The 18,443-nt window shown below is 39.0% G+C and overlaps 1 protein-coding gene across 2 annotated transcripts in view; it reads right to left on the bottom strand.

Annotated features, from left to right (window-relative positions):
• Window positions 1-18,443, bottom strand: part of LOC124545221 (D-xylose transporter) — a 355,683-nt gene that overhangs the window by 32,512 nt on the left and 304,728 nt on the right. For both annotated transcript variants that reach the window (XM_047124093.1, XM_047124092.1), the window contains exons 3-5: window positions 8,546-8,698; window positions 5,958-6,068; window positions 5,691-5,853 (exon numbers count right to left, since the gene is read on the bottom strand). In XM_047124093.1, coding sequence (XP_046980049.1) covers window positions 5,691-5,853; window positions 5,958-6,068; window positions 8,546-8,698 — 427 coding nt within the window. The remainder of the gene's footprint in view (window positions 1-5,690; window positions 5,854-5,957; window positions 6,069-8,545; window positions 8,699-18,443) is intronic.

The following is an 18,443-nucleotide window of genomic DNA, read 5'->3' as shown; positions in this document are numbered from 1 at the left end:
CAAGCAGTAAAGGAAACAAAAGAAAAGTTCTGAGTAGGTATTAAAATCCATGGAGAAGAAATAAAAACTTTGATGTTCGTCGATGACATTGTAATTCTGTCAGAGACAGCAAACGACTTGGAAGAGCAGTTGAACAGAATGGACAGTGTCTTTAAAGGAGGGTATAAGATGAACATCAACAAAAGCAAAATGAGGATAATGGAATGTAGTTGAATTAAGTCAGGTAATGCCGAGGGAATTAGATTAGGAAATGAGACACTTAAAGTAGTAAATGAGTTTTGCTATTTGGGGAGCAAAATAACTGATGATGGTCACAGTAGAGAGGATATAAAATGTAGACTGGCAATGGCAAGGAAAGCGTTTCTGAAGAAGAGAAATTTGTTAACATCAAGTATTGATTTAAGTGTCAGGAAGTCATTTCTGAAAGTATTTGTATGGAGTGTAGCCATGTATGGAAGTGAAACATGGACGATAAATAGTTTCGACAAGAAGAGAATAGAAGGTTTCAAAATGTGGTGCTACAGAAGAATGCTGAAGATTAGATGCGTAGATCACATAACTAATGAGGAGGTATTGATTAGAATTGGAGAGAACAGGAGTTTGTGGCACAACTTGACTAGAAGAAGGGATCGGTTGGTAGGACATGTTCTGAGGCATCAAGGGATCACCAATTTAGTACTGGAGGGCAGTGTGGAGGGTAAAAATCGTAGAGGGAGACCAAGAGATGAATACACTAAACAGATCCAGAAGGATGTAGGCTGCAGTAGGTACTGGGAGATGAAGGAGCTTGCACAGGATAGAGTAGCATGGAGAGCTGCATTAAACTAGTCTCAGGACTGAAGACCACAACAACAACAACAACAACATTACATGTTTGTAGCAGTAAACAAAAATACAGCGATTTTCCCAGATTCTTTGTAGAAAAATCAAGTAAACTGTCTTAGCAGACTGTTTCAGCAAGCTGAAGTATGGAAATGACAAATTATACTAGTCAGGTAATATACAGAACCAAAAGAAAATAAGCTATATACAAAACAAGGCATAAACACAATGTAGTAATTATCTTTTGCTGATGAGAACTGTTGACTCCCAAAGAAATAATACACTCCTGGAAATTGAAATAAGAACACCGTGAATTCATTGTCCCAGGAAGGGGAAACTTTATTGACACATTCCTGGGGTCAGATACATCACATGATCACACTGACAGAACCACAGGCACATAGACACAGGCAACAGAGCATGCACAATGTCGGCACTAGTACAGTGTATATCCACCTTTCGCAGCAATGCAGGCTGCTATTCTCCCATGGAGACGATCGTAGAGATGCTGGATGTAGTCCTGTGGAATGGCTTGCCATGCCATTTCCACCTGGCGCCTCAGTTGGACCAGCGTTCGTGCTGGACGTGCAGACTGCGTGAGACGACGCTTCATCCAGTCCCAAACATGCTCAATGGGGGACAGATCCGGAGATCTTGCCGGCCAGGGTAGTTGACTTACACCTTCTAGAGCACGTTGGGTGGCACGGGATACATGCGGACGTGCATTGTCCTGTTGGAACAGCAAGTTCCCTTGCCAGTCTAGGAATGGTAGAACGATGGGTTCGATGACGGTTTGGATGTACCGTGCACTATTCAGTGTCCCCTCGACGATCACCAGTGGTGTACGGCCAGTGTAGGAGATCGCTCCCCACACCATGATGCCGGGTGTTGGCCCTGTGTGCCTCGGTCGTATGCAGTCCTGATTGTGGCGCTCACCTGCACAGTGCCAAACACGCATACGACCATCATTGGCACCAAGGCAGAAGCGACTCTCATCGCTGCAGATGACACGTCTCCATTCGTCGCTCCATTCACGCCTGTCGCGACACCACTGGAGGCGGGCTGCATGATGTTGGGGCGTGAGCGGAAGATGGCCTAACGGTGTGCGGGACCGTAGCCCAGCTTCGCTGATACCCCAGGAGCAACAGTGTCCCTAATTTGCTGGGAAGTGGCGGTGCGGTCCCCTACGGCACTGCGTAGGATCCTACGGTCTTGGCGTGCATCCGTGTGTCGCTGCGGTCCGGTCCTAGGTCGACGGGCACGTGCACCTTCCGCCGACCACTGGCGACAACACTGATGTACTGTGGAGACCTCACGCCCCACGTGTTGAGCAATTCGGCGGTACGTCCACCCGGCCTCCCGCATGCCCACTATACGCCCTCGCTCAAAGTCCGTCAACTGCACATACGGTTCACGTCCACGCTGTCGCGGCATGCTACCGGTGTTAAAGACTGCAATGGAGCTCCGTATGCCACGGCAAACTGGCTGACACTGCCGGCGGCGGTGCACAAATGCTGCGCAGCTAGCGCCATTCGACGGCCAACACCGCGGTTCCTGGTGTGTCCGCTGTGCCGTGCGTGTGATCATTGCTTGTACAGCCCTCTCGCAGTGTCCGAAGCAAGTATGGTGGGTCTGACACACCGGTGTCAATGTGTTCTTTTTTCCATTTCCAGGAGTGTAATTCCAAGGTGTATACAGCCAAAGCTAACCCCAGATTTATAATGAAATTAACTGAATACTGACAGCATCTGAGAAAAAAAAGAGGATAATTTACAAACTAGCCATCAAAGCAAGATTGTTGTAGCAGAATGGAAATATGTACAGGAAAGATTGAAAGAACAGTTTATTTTTAAGAAAAATTTTCATCTAGAGGAAAAGACTATGGCATTTTACTGCTGGCAGTTTTGTATATCATTTGAGGTGAATGCCTATAATAGGATTTATGTTCACATGATCTAGAATAACATGACACATTCTTCACAAATGTTTTATCATTAAATATACTTTACAAAGTTTTACTTGGTCAATGAGCAACTAAACTATACTGCAAAAACTATAGGCACTGTTTCCTATCTCATGCAAACCATAATGCATGTCACACTATAAAAGGTACATCTTTTGTTTGGTTAGAATACTATTAGGGGAAAAAATGCAGATACAACTCAAACAGTCATGCAAGTGATGCATTTGTGATATGTGCTTGCTTTTTATATGTGTGTGTGTGTGTGGAGGGGGGGGGGGGTGCCTCTTATATTGGCTCATAGCTTCAATAGCCATTTTGTGCTCGGGCCCACAGCTACATTAAATTTCTGTTCCTAACCTGTTTTGGTTCTTGGTGCATTGGACACAATAGATGCTGATTGTGAACAAAGAGTGAGCATTAAGCCTACATTAAGCTTGGGGAAACCCCTAGTGAAATGTGGGCAATGATGAAGCAAGTATATGCAGGTGAGGCACTTTCAAGAAGTCATGTTTTCAGGCACAAAAGGTTTTGTGATGGCAGAGATCCAGTGTAAGATGATCCCCAGCTGGTCGCCCATCTGCAGCACATACTGATGCAAATGTGGAGTGTGTAAGGCAGTTACTGCAAGAAGACCAACATGTAAGTGTGCGTGTGATATCAGAATGATTTAATTTGAATCGTGATGTGTGTCACAAGATTTTTTGCAAAGATTTAGAGAGGTGATCCCACATTTCTGTCTAAGATTATTGCTTGGGATGAAAGTTGGTGCTACCAGTATGACCCTTGCATGAAGTGTCAAAGTGCTGAATGGTGGAGTCATGGACCACCGCATTAAAAAAAAAAAAGGTCTAATGAAATCCTTCAAGAGCTAAGACAATATTGTTCATATTCTTTGATGGTAAAGGATTAGTTCAACATGAGTATATTCCTCCACATCAAACAGTGAATCAAACTCTTTACATCTAAAACTTGACACATTTGTGACAAACAATTTGATGTTGCCGCCCTGATTTGTGGCATTATCAGGACAGCTTCTTACTGCATGACAATGTGAGACTTCATACTACTTTATCTGTTACTGAGTATCTGGCCAGGCATTCTGTTATTGCCAGCCCACATCTGCTGTATTTTCCCAACCCCCACTTTGTGATTTTTTCTCATTTCAGCAAGTGAAAAGTAGCTGAAAGGAAAGCCTCACCAAGACATTGCAGATATCCAATGGGCTGTGACAAATTAGCTTCCAAGCTATGAAGTTGGAAGTTTCTCTGCTTGCTTACAAGACCTTCAGGAATGTTGGCAACTGTGTATAGATAGCCAAGGGGACTACTTCGTTAGAAGCTATGATCATTATTTTCTAACTTTAATTTTCTATTTTTTAAAAAAATCTGTACTGGAACTTCTCTGATGAAGGGAGCATACTACCTTAATTTAGTGTGTTGCATGTGTTGGACTGGAGACAAACATGTGGGTCACATTTTTTTCATTATAGATATAGAACTTTACATTTGTGATTGTCTGATATCACACTTTTCAGTGTTAGTATGGGATGAAATTACACGTTGATCTTTTACACACTGCTGTGTGAAGTACAAAATGCTGACAAATTGAAGTATTAGTGTAATTTTTGAGTGCTATAAGTTGTTAATTCATAAGGGAGTAAAATTAGCTAATCATATGTTCATTTGAATTAAAAAAAGCCTCAGGCAGGAATATATCTTTTTTCGTGGCAAACCTTCAACCTTGCTTTTTTTTCTGTACCTTCAAGATTGCACAGGGGCACTTGCACTATGCTACTGGCTTAGTGCTTCCACTTTATTATATGCTGAGTGATGAATGTACACTGAGATAAACCATTTGTGTTCATCCCCAGATTTATTTTCAATAATAACAAAAAAAGGAAATTGTATTCAGTGATCTCATACTTTGCTCTTAGTCTGCCTAAAGAACAATTATATGTGGCAATAGCCTATAAGAATTACGTACAGTTTTTACACAACAGAAACGTGATATGAAACTGTGTTCTTATATGCCTGCACAACTAAAAATTCTGACAAAATACTTTGCTTCGTGAGATATTGCACTATTACAAAAAAAAAAAAAAAAAGCCTAAAATTATTTGTGTGTAGTTATCAATGCATTTGACAGTTTTTTATGAAAATGGGAATTCAGTCATTAAATTTGAGAGAGAGCAGCCAAGAGGAGAGAAGGTTTATGTTTTCTACAAACAGTAAAATCAGTTTCAGTAAAAAAATATTGTCTCCAGTGTTCATCAGTACACCTGATTCTTCCATTTCTCACACCACTCTGTCCAATTGTGAGGATCCTATATCCTCTCACAAGAGAATGCTGTTATATTTTGTGACTTTTTTGTAAGCTTACTGATTAGCATAACTGCAGAATATGTGTTATATTACTGCAGCTACAACTGGTTTAGCCATGTTCAACTTTTGAGAATAACATTTGCCCACTCACAATGCTTTCTGATGTAGTGATTGTTTCTTTGTGTACACACTTGACATAGCACTGTGATAGCAGAGAGATTAGTAGAGTTTGTCAATTGCCCTCACTAATGTGTGCAGTCTAATTATGTGTGCCATGTATGGCTGGAGTTTAAGGTTTCAGTGCGAAGTGATTAATGTAATGTTGTGGCATGCAGGATGTTGCTAAAATTGAGTGTAGTTAAATTGGTTTTTAAATGAGTAATAACTTTGATAATAAATCATACCGTGTGTGATCCACCCTTAACTGTTATCAAATGAGCCTTTTATTGTCCATTTCCACAAAGTTACCAGCAAAACTAAATACATCATTAGATCACTGAGTTGAGGAGGAGAGACACAGCACTGATTAATGTAGCATCATTCAGTGGGGCTCTTATACACTCATTCATCCACACTTCACTTACCAAGTCCCATGCATTCAGTTTCGGCACATATCGTCCCACAGGAAATGCAATACCATAACCACCATAAATGCCCCAGTTGAAAATGGACATCACAAGACCTCTCTTGTCCTCTGGAAAGATGTCTGACAATATTCCAGTGGCCATGGGGTTACAAGCTGATTCCCTATAAAGAAATGATGTCCATGAAGTTTATTTTCATTTATGCTTGACATACCCAAAATACAGAGACAGAATGTGAGTGAAAGTAGGATATATAATATGACTTACCCAGCAGCCATAACCATTCGTAAAATCACCAGTTGCCAGAATTCCTTCACAGCTCCCGTCAAGACAATTGCAATACTGAATATTAAAGTGCATATGGCAAGGCAGCGTACCCTAAAGTATTAGAAATGAAGGTAAATAAAATATTAGAAATAAAGAAAAGCTGAAAATGTTTTCATAAATTACCCAAAAATTGCACTATGAGACAATTAAAATGTGAACAACAGTCAATATATTTTTGAGACTATTGAAAGATTGTTCATTCATTCATTGTGTTTTGTAAATTCATCATAATATAGAAGTTTCATGTATATGGAACAAGTCACAGTATGCATTAACAGTAAGAAACCATAATTAGAAACTAAATCTGTACAGTTTATTAAAATACACTATTTGTACTTCAGTACATTTAACATACTAAAATTAGCAGGAAAACTGGTACTTTAAATAAGCAACTACTTCTTCAGTTATATTAAATATTTATCATTTATATGTATTTTAAGCTTAATACTCATCACATTGATATTTACAAAAGAAAAAAGTTATATAACAACAGATGAATGAATATTATTACTTGTTATGTGAATAAAGGTAAAACACACACACACACACACACACACACACACACACACACACACACACAAAAACTGGTAGGCTGTTGACTGTCAAGAGGCTGATAGGGAGACTGGATTATCGAGAGAGAACTAGTAGTTGTTTGGACTGGGCGGAATGCATATGAAGAATTGGAATGTGATATTGCAGGAAGTAAACTTCAACTAAAATTGACTTTTGAATATTAAATGTTATCAGCATATGTATAGATGTGATAAAATAACAGAACTATGTAAATGAAAATTATTTTCACGATATTCCAGAATTTTTCCTGTTGTTTTCTTTTTTTTCACTATTACTAACAAATTAAAAATATCTTGTTGACTAAATTCTCTGTTGATGTTATCTTATACTTTATTAATTTTTTAGAAACCTACTACTTACTAAATAAATTTACTGAATGTTGTTGTCAACATGGAGTTAGCATTGTCAAAATCTGGAACCTATTTCCCAGCAATCTGCTGTGACAAACTATTTACTAATTTTATCATTTTCCTAAAGAAACTGGTAACTGAAGAAAATAAAATATACAGAAACATGGGAGTATTCTGGGTAGTTTGTGAGGTGTGTTAGTTACTGGTTATATTTGCATGTGTTATAATGGGTAAATTTTGGGCAGTTTTCAAAAGTAATTTTGGCTGAATGAAGGATATTTTGTGGTATTTCCCTGTGTTATCATTATCAAGTGCTTATGAATATTTGCTCATTTTTGATTATCAGAAACTGGGTTTTCAGTTTGACTACTACATAGTTCAACTGAATTCTTCTATCACTGAACACCAAGTACCCCATTGCACCATATTGGCTGATTTTACAAGGACAGATCAGTCACTCTTCCATATTGTTGCCACCTGCAGCTACTGAAAAGGCTGCCCCCCTTCCCCCCCCCCCCCCCCCCCCCGCCCCCTTCTTAAGGAAACACAGTCTTCTCTGCAGGTACACCCCCATTGTGGTTGCACTTTCTGTCCCCTTTCTGCTCCTACCCCAGAACTACACACACTTTCTATCCCACCAACATATCTACTAGCTTTTCCCTCTTCTCTACTTTTCATCTTTTTCCTTCCCTTCAACACCTCCCCCCCTCTCCCTTCCCATCTGAGACCCCAGAAACAGTGGCCATGTTTTTGTGAGTTGTGTTTGTGTGAATGTGTGTGTGTTTTCTAGTTTGGAGGAAGGACTTTGTCCAAAAGCTTAATATTTTAGCAGTCTCGCTCATTGTGCTTGTCTACCACTCAACACCTCCTCTCTGTGGAGAGAAGCAATCTTTCCTTCCCATACTGTTGTTGACAAATACCATTGTTTGTTGTATTGCTATATGAGTAGTACCTATGTCCTGCAAATGAACTCAGTAGTTGCAGATATAAACATGTTTTCTTTGAAACATACTATTCTATTTGTTTTTCTTTGTAGCAGCTTTCTTACTCATTTAATTTAGCTGGCATAAGCATGAATAGTACTAAGTAGTATAGTGATAGTTTATTGTTAATATAGTATGCATAATAAGTTTCTATGATTTTCTTGTCTTTTGTTAATGCATAGCTTGGATTGTTCCCCATCCCTGAAAGTTCTCTTTATCAATGTCATCTATGGGCATAATGAATAAATGAATGAATGAATGAATGTTTGAATGAATCATGTAACCTCATCTGTCCTTAATATCAAATTTTTGTTCTGCATCGTGTGTAGAAACATACTGAATGGTATCTACTTACATGTACAATAAACAATATTAACATTGCAGATTGTGAGTTTTTCTTTTATGTTGTCTCAGAAATTCTTTTGTGGCTGGCCCTTTTACAGGTATCTAACTTAAGAAGCACATCACATCCAGATTAAATCATTTAAAAACTAAAAGTAGGGCACATTACATTTTTTAATGATTTACAGTCGTTAACAACCTCAACCAACTATTTGCAAACTCTATTAAATTGTTATCTACATAAGGTAATGTATGCTATCACATGTTTTATCTGACTCACCTGTTGAATCGATCAGCCAGAATACCCATGATGACACCGACCACTGTGAACACTGCTATGAAACTTGGCCCAGCAAGGATCTGATAGTCCAAACCTTGTCCATTGTATGTCCACTCACAATAAGGTGTGCCATTTATATTGAATTCCAAACACCTGTGGAAATAAGTTATAAATAGTGAAGTGAATACTAGAAAACCAAGTGACAAATGACTGTCTTCTCCTTCTTTCAGTATCATGAATGGGAATAGGTAGTTGGGTTCACTTGATGTTAATGTCACAGTGAACTGACAAACTTAAGCATTTTCAAACAATGGCAAATTCAGGATGGAATAATGACAATATTATGAAAAGGATAAACTGCTACTCACCATACAGCAGAGATTGTGAGTAACACATAGGCACAACAAAAAGGCTGTCAAACAAGTAAGCTTTTGGTCAAAAATGCCGTGATCAGAATTAGACAACATAGACACACACACACACACACACACACACACACACACATACAGACTCTGAATCTGGTCTCAGCAACCAGAGACTGTGGTCATATGTGTGCGAACTGCATTTGCATGAATGTGTGTGTGTGTGTGTGTGTGTGTGTGTGTGTGTGTGTGTGTTGTCTAATTCTGATCAAGGCATTTTTTTGACCAAAAGCTTACTTGTTTGACAGCCTTTTTGTTGTGCCTCTTTGTGACTCGGCATCTCTGCTGCATGTTGAGTAGCAATCTATCCTTTTCATAATATTGTCAAACTTAATAATTTGTTAGTTATTATGTGAAAAGTAATGACTATAGTGAATGATGTACATGTAATGTAATCTAATGTTTATTAGATCTGTAAACAACATAAATTATGTACATCAAGTCAAATTCTGTCTGAAACATAGAATAGTATACATGTGTCTAATAACTAGCATTTTGCAAATTATAATTGCATATATCATTATTCTAGTCATATACAGTATAATATTAAATTACAATTTTGCTTCCAACAACTATGCTGTTTGTATGTATATTTCTATATGGTTTAAGAGTTTCCTTTTCTCTCTTTCAAGAACTAATTTTGTAGTTTAAATGAGCTACATCACATTTAGCACATAATATTACATTGTAATTTGTCTTTCACTGTAATCCACATAAAATCATGTATACTATAGAAACACTTTCATACCAAAAAAGTTTTGAGAGATTTTTTGGAAACCTGTTTATTGTTTATCTCTCTCAAGTCTGAAGGAATTTTTCTGGGGCTTTTGGTCTTGGATAGTATGGCTTTGATTTGAATTTCATGGTGTTGTGATTGAGACCATAAAAGAAGTTCATTTTTATTGTGTCATGGTAGTGTCATGACTCGATATCTTGAGTAACAGGAACATATTTGAATTTTATCCAGCATAGATGTTCGTGCATGTACGGTGGAACCTTGCATAGAGAGCATAATTTGTTCCAGAATCTTACTCATAGTACAAAACACTCATTAAGCAAAACAATTTATCCCATATAAATTAATGTAAAACATGATAATGTGTTCCACACAGAAAAAACACTAAAGTTTTATCTTATTCATGCCATTTATTCATACATACAGTATTATCTACTTTATTATTCATGACATATAGCCAATTCTTTTTACTATGAAGCTGTCCATAGTCAATTGTTTCTGCCGACATTTCAGCACTTGGCAAAAATGCAACACAGCATTATCATCAAATAAATGTATAGCACACTTAGCCAGTGCTTTATTGGAGTGACGATTTTCAATATACAGTGCAACTGATTCCAATGATTTCACCACTTCTCTTACTGTGCCAGAAGAGTGTTGCTTTGCTGTTATCACCTCCTCCTCCTCTGAAGAAGAAGAAATGCTCTCCACGACTTCCTGCTGTCAAACACATCAGCTCTTCGGTGGTCATTTATTGGCTCTGACCTTCCACAAGCTCATCAATATCACTGTTATCCACTTCTAGTCCCATGCTCTTGGCCAAAGACACAATCTCATTGACTGCAGGCTCTTCACGTACTGACTCAAACGCCTCAGAGTCACATTTGACTCTGGCCAGAGCCTCTTCCAAGCAGAAGTGAGAGTTCCCATGCCTTTTACATCATCTTGATGCAGGCAAGATGTTGAAGTTCCAAAACTCTCTGAGAGTGAGATTGGTAGCTTCAGTCAACTCAAAGTGATGCTTGAAAAGTGCTTTAGTGTAGAGCTTTTTAAAGTTGGAAATAATCTGCTTGTCCATAGGCTGGAGTAATGGAGTGGTGTTTGGAGGCAGAAATTGGATCCTGCTTAACTGAAATTCTTCAAGGAGGTACTCTTGTAGGACTGGAGAATGGGCAGGAACATTGTCCTTTACAAGCAAGGTATGAAGTGGCAGATTCATATCAAGAAAATATTTTTACACTTCATTGATACAACCACAAGAAAGATCATGTGTCACCCAATCCTTGTTGTTGGACCTCCACATCATATTTAACATGCTTTTCTGGACTTTATACTTCTTGAAGGCTCATGGAGTTTCTGTATGGCAAACAGGCAGCAGTTTAATTCTCAAACTGCCACTTGCATTGCACAGAATAGCAGTGTGAGACAGTCTTTCGTTGGCTTGTGACCAGGCAATGGATTCTCCTCTGCTGTTATAAAGGTACACTTCAACATCTTTTTCCAGAATAGATCTCTCTTGACACAATTAAAAAACTGATGCAGCAGATAACCCTCAGAATCCATGAGCATCTGGAAGCTGCTCTTGAAGTTCTCTGCTGCCTTTGTGTTGGAGCTCGCTCCTTCACTGTGCCTCACAATGCCGTGGACGCCGCTTCTTCTCTTAAACTTCTCAAACCACCCATGGATTCCCTTAAACACTTCTTTTGGCTGCTGATGATCCTGGCATCTTCTTAAAGTCAGTGAAAATCATCCTCACATTCTCACGAGTGATGTTTGCATTAATAGTGTCACCCTACAATTGTTTTTTCATTTATTCATGTAAGGAGCAACCTTTTGACATCATCCAGAATACAAAACCTTTGTTTAGATACTCTTGTCACACATTTTGAAGCATCTATCGCCTGAATCGTGTCATTGTTCTTGAGATAGTGCTAAATCAGCAATGCTCACACCAGATTCACATTTTTCAATGATTTTATGTTTCATTTCTAATGTCATGTTCTTTCTCTTATGGTCGTCTTCTTGCAGCTTCATCTTCAGGCACATTTCTATGAAGGTTATTCAAATCTGCACAAAAAAAAAAAAAAAACCACTGTGTGAACACAAGTTTAGAAAAATGTATGATCACAAGCTGCACTAAGCTGGTCAAAAAATGAGCACTACACCCAGACTGCAGTACATATGGTACTAAAGATGTTGTTCTTACGCCACTGCTGACAATGAAAGGTATTCATATTGTTGAACATTCCCCCTACCATGTGTGAACAGCTGGTGACATCACACTAAATCATCACCCACTATGTGAAACATCACTCTTTAAGTGAGTAATTCTCTTTACAATTTGTTTTGGTTGCTATGGGAATTGTGCATTATGGGAGGGGCTCGTTAAGTGAGAGTCCACTGTATATGTTTGGTAGAGTTAGCATCTTAAGTGATTTAAATGCTGCCATATAGGATTATCTCTGTTTAAGATCATCTATCATTCTTATTGGTCTTATCTGCATTTTGAATGCTCTATTAGCAATTGTTTCTGAGGTGCCTCCCAAAAAAAGTTATGCCATAACTTAATGTAGACTGAATTAGTGCACAGTGTGTCATTTTCATAATATCTGTGTCTTTTAAGTAGCTCAGTTTGTGCAGGACACAGAGATTTGAGCTGAGTTTTCCACTTTCTATGTGCTTATCCCAATTTACATATCTAACCCAAGGAATTTAGTGCATGGTAGTTATCTACAATGCTGTTAGATCATAACTGTTAGCATCATACTTGATAATGGCATAAAAGCTGAAATATGGGATAGAACAAAAGATAAATATAATAATACATAGTCCAATGGCAGTTTACTCTTTAAAAAAATATTTTAGTAATTTTATTATGCAAATATATTTCAGTAAACTTTTGGGTAACACTATTTACTTCCAATTGGCTTTTATTTCCAGATTTTCAATAAATTATTAGAGGCAATGAAAAAATAACAACTTTGGTAACACTGGCACTGACGTTCGCAAGTGAGAGGGTCAGTTCCCTTCTTATAGAGCAGTTTACAAAAATCAGTGCATGTAAATACTGAAATGTTTTCTTTCTTTGCTGTTATCGAAACCAGAAGGTGCTCTGATGCCAACTTTGTCACTGATGAGTCATTAAAATCAAATTTTTCATTGTGCCATCTCATAAATCTTATCAGTGTTGTTGGAGTGCCATCAACTGAAAAATGACATCCACAAGCATCCGTCTTCACATGTTCTGAAGTGTAGCAGTAGCACAATTGAATACCTGCATTATGCAGCAGATTTTGAAATTTATACAAGTTAAACCCAAGAACCCTGTCCCTTAGCTATTTTGAAGTACATCATGGAGTACACAGTGTGTCTCAAGCCATTCCCACTTCAGTATGCACTCTGCAGGAAGCTATTTTGCTGCTCGCCTTTTGTATTTTTGTCAAATGAATGTATCTATATGGCCTTTGTAAGCCTTCTGACTTATTTCCATCTGAATTACTGCTTATCTATTGGATAAAAAGGGTTGAGTACACCCAGCTTCAAACCATTGCACCACAGGAATGCATGAAGTACTCACTAATATTTACACACAGCTTTTCAAAATAAGTAATCAGTAATAATCGCACAAATAAGGAGGAGGTTATTCCTTTGCAGTTTGACAGAAAGATTCATCGATACCTTTTGAAGACTTGAACATGTGGTATTGAGGATTGATACAGTACTTTCAGATGTGTGAAATTTTAACAAGGTAGGGCTTGTAGCGGCATACATCAGCACGCATTTTCAACAAGCCGTCAGCTGATTTGTTCATTGTAGCCATCAAATGAGTTCATGCACTGGCGACCAGGAGCACTGTGTTATTCTCTCTCTGTTGCAGTGTGACAATCCATTACTATTGACTTTCCAATATACAACTTCAATTATTTACCATTCGAGTGTGGACAATTCAGTTTAATTCTGTAGCAATTGTATCTGTCCTTTTTTCAATTATTGCTCAGATTACAGCTTGACATGTCTAGTCAGTGAGTCTGTATAAGTTTCTGTAGTTGTTCTAAATAAATATTCTTATCTCAGTACAGCAGAATTAGTATTTCATGTCTGTGCCTGACTCAGTTTATGACTGCTTATAACATTCAGTTTGGAAGACTATCAACTAGTGGTGATCCTGACATGATCCAGTCAGTGTGAATAAGCCTGAAATACCAGAGGAACTATGACCAACTTCTCAAGAGTTGCAGCTTTTCAAGGTGGTAGGCGTATCCACCCTATCAAAACTTGTAGCACCCTCCCCCCCCCCCCCCCCCCTCCACCACTTTTGCCCACCCAAGCCTGCACTATGATTTGCTCAAGTTGAGGTAAGTTCCTCTGCACTGGAGTAACCTCAGACTCGACAAAAGTCACTCTAGCGGTCAGCCAACTAGTCCATCATAACACATGAGGCAACTACTTACACAGGAAGACACTGAGGACAGAAAGCCAGCTTTTGTCTGTGCAGCAGGGTCAACACAGGTGTGGTACCAGATACACTGCTTCACACACTGTGGAGCAGCTGGCTCCCCACCCAGGTAAAGGCTATTGTAGTGTCCCAGACCGAGGGGCCACTAGGTGTTGAAGCAGACGTGGCAGGCAGACTTGAGGAAGTGATCGTGCTACACCCTTGCAGAACAGCAGCAGTAGTGTGCAACAGATACAGTGACACACATGTATTATGACTGAATTATGAATGGGGTTGATGCCCTAAGAATTCAAATCAGTGAGTTACTCTCTTGTTGGAATGCTAGAGGACACTTTCTGCAATATAGCCACTGCTGAACATGAGCTCACGAATCAAATTTATTGAAACATTGTTCACAACTAAACCAATCCAGAGTGGCTGTATGAAAGGGCAATTCTGGGAGCTACAAATAATATTGTCAACAATGTTAACTTTAATATTCAAAAGAAAATTCCTGGTGAAGAGAGAATATACAAATCAATCAACATGGTGGTAAATGTTCAAGAAAATGTGAACTTTCCTACAAAATTTATAAATTCTTTGCATATACAAGGAATGCCTTTGACTTATTATTGGATCTCCAGTCATACTACCCAGAAATCTCAACTCACCAACGTTATGTAATGGAACGAGGATGATCATTAAACAGCTATCAAATAACATCATCAAAGCTGAACTTATAACTGGAAACTACAAAGGACTCACACTATTTATCCACAGAATACCACTGATCTCTACTGAACTGCCATTACAATTTAAAAACCTGCAATTTCCCATCAAATTAGTCTACTATTTTACAATTAACAAAGTGCAAAGACAAACATTAAAATATTGTGATATCAACCTAAGAGACTTCGCTCTTCTCACCATCAACTATGCATAGCTTGCTCTTGAGTAGGTGATTTGAAAAATTTGTACATATATATCCCAGATAACAAAATTAAAAATGTTATAACTTCCTGTCAGCTTAACACTGTGTGCCAGACTGAGACTCAAACTCGGAACCTATGCCTTTCGTGGGCTAATTGCGCATGGTCTGCAGGGGAGCTTCTGTGAAGTTAAGAAGGTAGGACGCAAGGTACTGGCAGAACTGAAGCTGTTAGGACAGGTCACAAGTCATGCTTAAGTAGCTCAGTCGATACAGAGCTTGCCTGCAAAAGGCAAAGTTTCTGTCTGAGTCACGGTCTGGCGCACAGTTTTAATCTGCCAGGAAGCTTCATATCAGGACATGCTCCACTGCAGAGTGAAATTTCATTCTGGATGAGAAATGTTGTTCACAAAAAAGTATCATAAACAGTTAGAATATATTTTCAATAAAAAAATTTCTCTCTTACAATTTGAAGTTTTTATCCTTTTACTTCATTACCACATAACCTCATATCAACTCCCTGAGTGAAGCCAGGCAAACACAGCTAGTGCAATAATAAACCTTAAATCATGAGTTTTAAACTTTTTATTGGAAAGTTGATCTAAATGGATAGTTGGAGCATAATGTCTCCTGGTAGGCTATGGGCCTACAGGTTCTACATACAGGCATGTTGCTGCCAGCAATATCTTGGGGCATTATTTGATATGACATTGTGCAGAAGTTTTCATTTAACACAGGATGTTGCTATATCAGCTTGTGAACAGGACCTTCACACCACCATGTGTATTTCAAAACTTCTCAAAGATCTTCTCTTTACTTTTAAGGATTGTCTAATCCTTTTCATGTGGGTGCACACCACATTCTGTCCTAATACAGTATGCCACATGTGGGATGGACCTTTACAACAGGTGAGGAGGGTCACAAGCAGCACCAGCAACACACCATACTGGCTGGAGTGTAATGTCAAAATTAAGCATCCACACACAGCAACATAGCCTCTAAGCAGGGCAGCATAACTCAGGAACCTACTCAGATGAGTATTTCAGAAAACCTTATAAACAGGGATGCATATTTGAGCAAGATTTGGGGTTCTGTAACCAGTTTATTAAGACATCACTGGCTGCTCATCTGTAAGAACCAGAAAACACAGGTGTGTTGCCACAGAACATTATTGGTTTTGGTAGCTGCACAATGCTTGATTTAACTGTGATGGTTATTCTCTGAAAAAATTGACTATAAGACAGTTATTGAAATGATCTGCAGAATTATTTTACATATAATAGGTAGGTGTTTCTGGAATAGGTAACGACAGCAGCCAGTCTCTCCTCTTCCCAGCCAGAATGTTTCCACCCCCTCACCCAACACACACTTACTTGCTGATGAATATGGTGTAACTTGTTGGGAGCTAATCTCTGAATATTATGTTAAGAAATGAGCTTTGGTACATTTAAAAAATCCAAATATTTCAAAACAAAGTGGTTAAGGAGTATCCATCCATATATTCAGGTTTAAAACTTCTCCATTATTCTGCTTGCTCATTACCAGCCACACGCCACCAACTTTAAACTGCCTGCCGTGCTGTTCCTCCAGTTACGCAGTGCTTGTAGGCTAGGAATAGGGCACTGCCTGTTCCTTGAGGAGTGGGCAGCAGTGCGCTGGCATGAGCAAGAGTGTGTTTCCTGGCCTGAGGAGCAGCAGCTTGGCGGTGAATGGCTCTCCCAGTCTGGGTTGAGTAAGCAGCGATGACACGGCAATGGCTGAGGTACATTGTTGTGCAGCATGTGGATGTGTGTGCAGAGTGCATTCAGATGGGTGCTGGCCTAGACAGTGTATTCAGTCCGTTGCTTATGAACTACTGTGGTGATTCAGTAGAATGACTGATACTAGCCATCATTCACACGGTGCTGCTATAATTGATTTTGACATATTTTATATCACGGTTTGTGGTCTTTTTTCCATATCCTCTTCGGCACCAGTTAATTTTACTGCCACTTCAAGTGTTGCTAATCTTAATATTTGGTAGACATTCTTCAGACCCATCTGATCTAAGACTGCTCGTGCTTCATCGCCTGATTTTCGTGAAGTAAGTTTTAATTGTTTTGCATTTGTAAATTGTTAAAGTTCTGTTTGTTTTGTTTGCATTGTAAATAAAGTTGTCTGATGCTTAACCAGGTAGGGTTGGTCACACTGAACCCAGCCAACTCCCGTCCAAACCAGCTGGTCTGTTAAATGCTGGTAAGTACTTTTGCTAACCCTACAGGTCTGTCATCTACTGACAGAGTGTGCTTAGTACATAACCGGCCTATAGGGCTACCAAAGATACCTACCAGTATTTAACAATTGAGCTAGTTAGGATAAGGAGTGGAAAACTGGCTTTGGTTGTGACCAGGCACATTTGATGAACCACTACAAGTTTATTTACAACCCCACAAACATACAATTAGTCATACAATTAACACTTTGCAAAAAACTTGAAGATGGCTTCATAAAAACCAACAGATCAAACCTGAGCTACCCTGGAACAAATGGACCTCAATGATGTCTGCTGGTAGTGATAAAGTTAATGGGGGCCACAAAACATTTTGAAAGAACAGTACAAACCAAGCTATAAAAGTGAAACTCAACTACAGCAGCAGTGTGTGAATGATGGCTAGTATCACTCACTGTAGCAAATCATAAATGACAGGCCTGTCTGTGCCAACAACCTCTCGCATTCACTCTGCCCGTCCATCAATGTGCATGCCCACATCATGCCCTAGTTGTCCGTTGTTTCATTGCTACTTAGCTCAGTCCAAACAAAGAGGCTTGTCCACTGACAAGTTGCTGTTGCTCAGGTCAGAAAACACACTCCTGCTCTCGCCAGCACACTGCTTTCCACTCCTCGAGGAACAGCTAGCGCATTTTCCTCCTCTTCTTGCCTGGCAAGTGTGACCCAACTGGAGGAGGAGCACAGTGGGTGATTTAAAATTGGCAGGCTGTGACTGACAATGAGTGTGCCAAATAATGGCACAAAAATCCCTATATTAATTCTACAATTGTATTCATGCAAATATTTTACACATACCTAACATGCACACTATACAAATCATCTGCACTTCCATACCAATATAACAGATGCAGAAATAACTCGCTCTGTTATGTTTTCATGACTAAATTGTTGGATTTATTTTGATAAAATTTAGTGAGGGAGAGCTTGAATGCTGCGGAAGAATATAGGCTACCTTAGAAACTGTGTAGTAAAGGATATTTATTGATCTGAAGAATATTAAACAAATTAGGGAACAATCCTTTAGAATATTTACTGGTACTTTTGACTTTTGAACTTTATCATATTTGGGAAACTGCTTTTATTGGTTGATATTTTCTACGTAATATCA

Source organism: Schistocerca americana, chromosome 8 (assembly GCF_021461395.2).
Source record: "Schistocerca americana isolate TAMUIC-IGC-003095 chromosome 8, iqSchAmer2.1, whole genome shotgun sequence".
Lineage (NCBI taxonomy): Eukaryota > Metazoa > Arthropoda > Insecta > Orthoptera > Acrididae > Schistocerca > Schistocerca americana.
The sequence above is the reverse complement of the archived record's forward strand: the minus strand, read 5'-3'. Positions and strand labels throughout refer to the sequence as shown.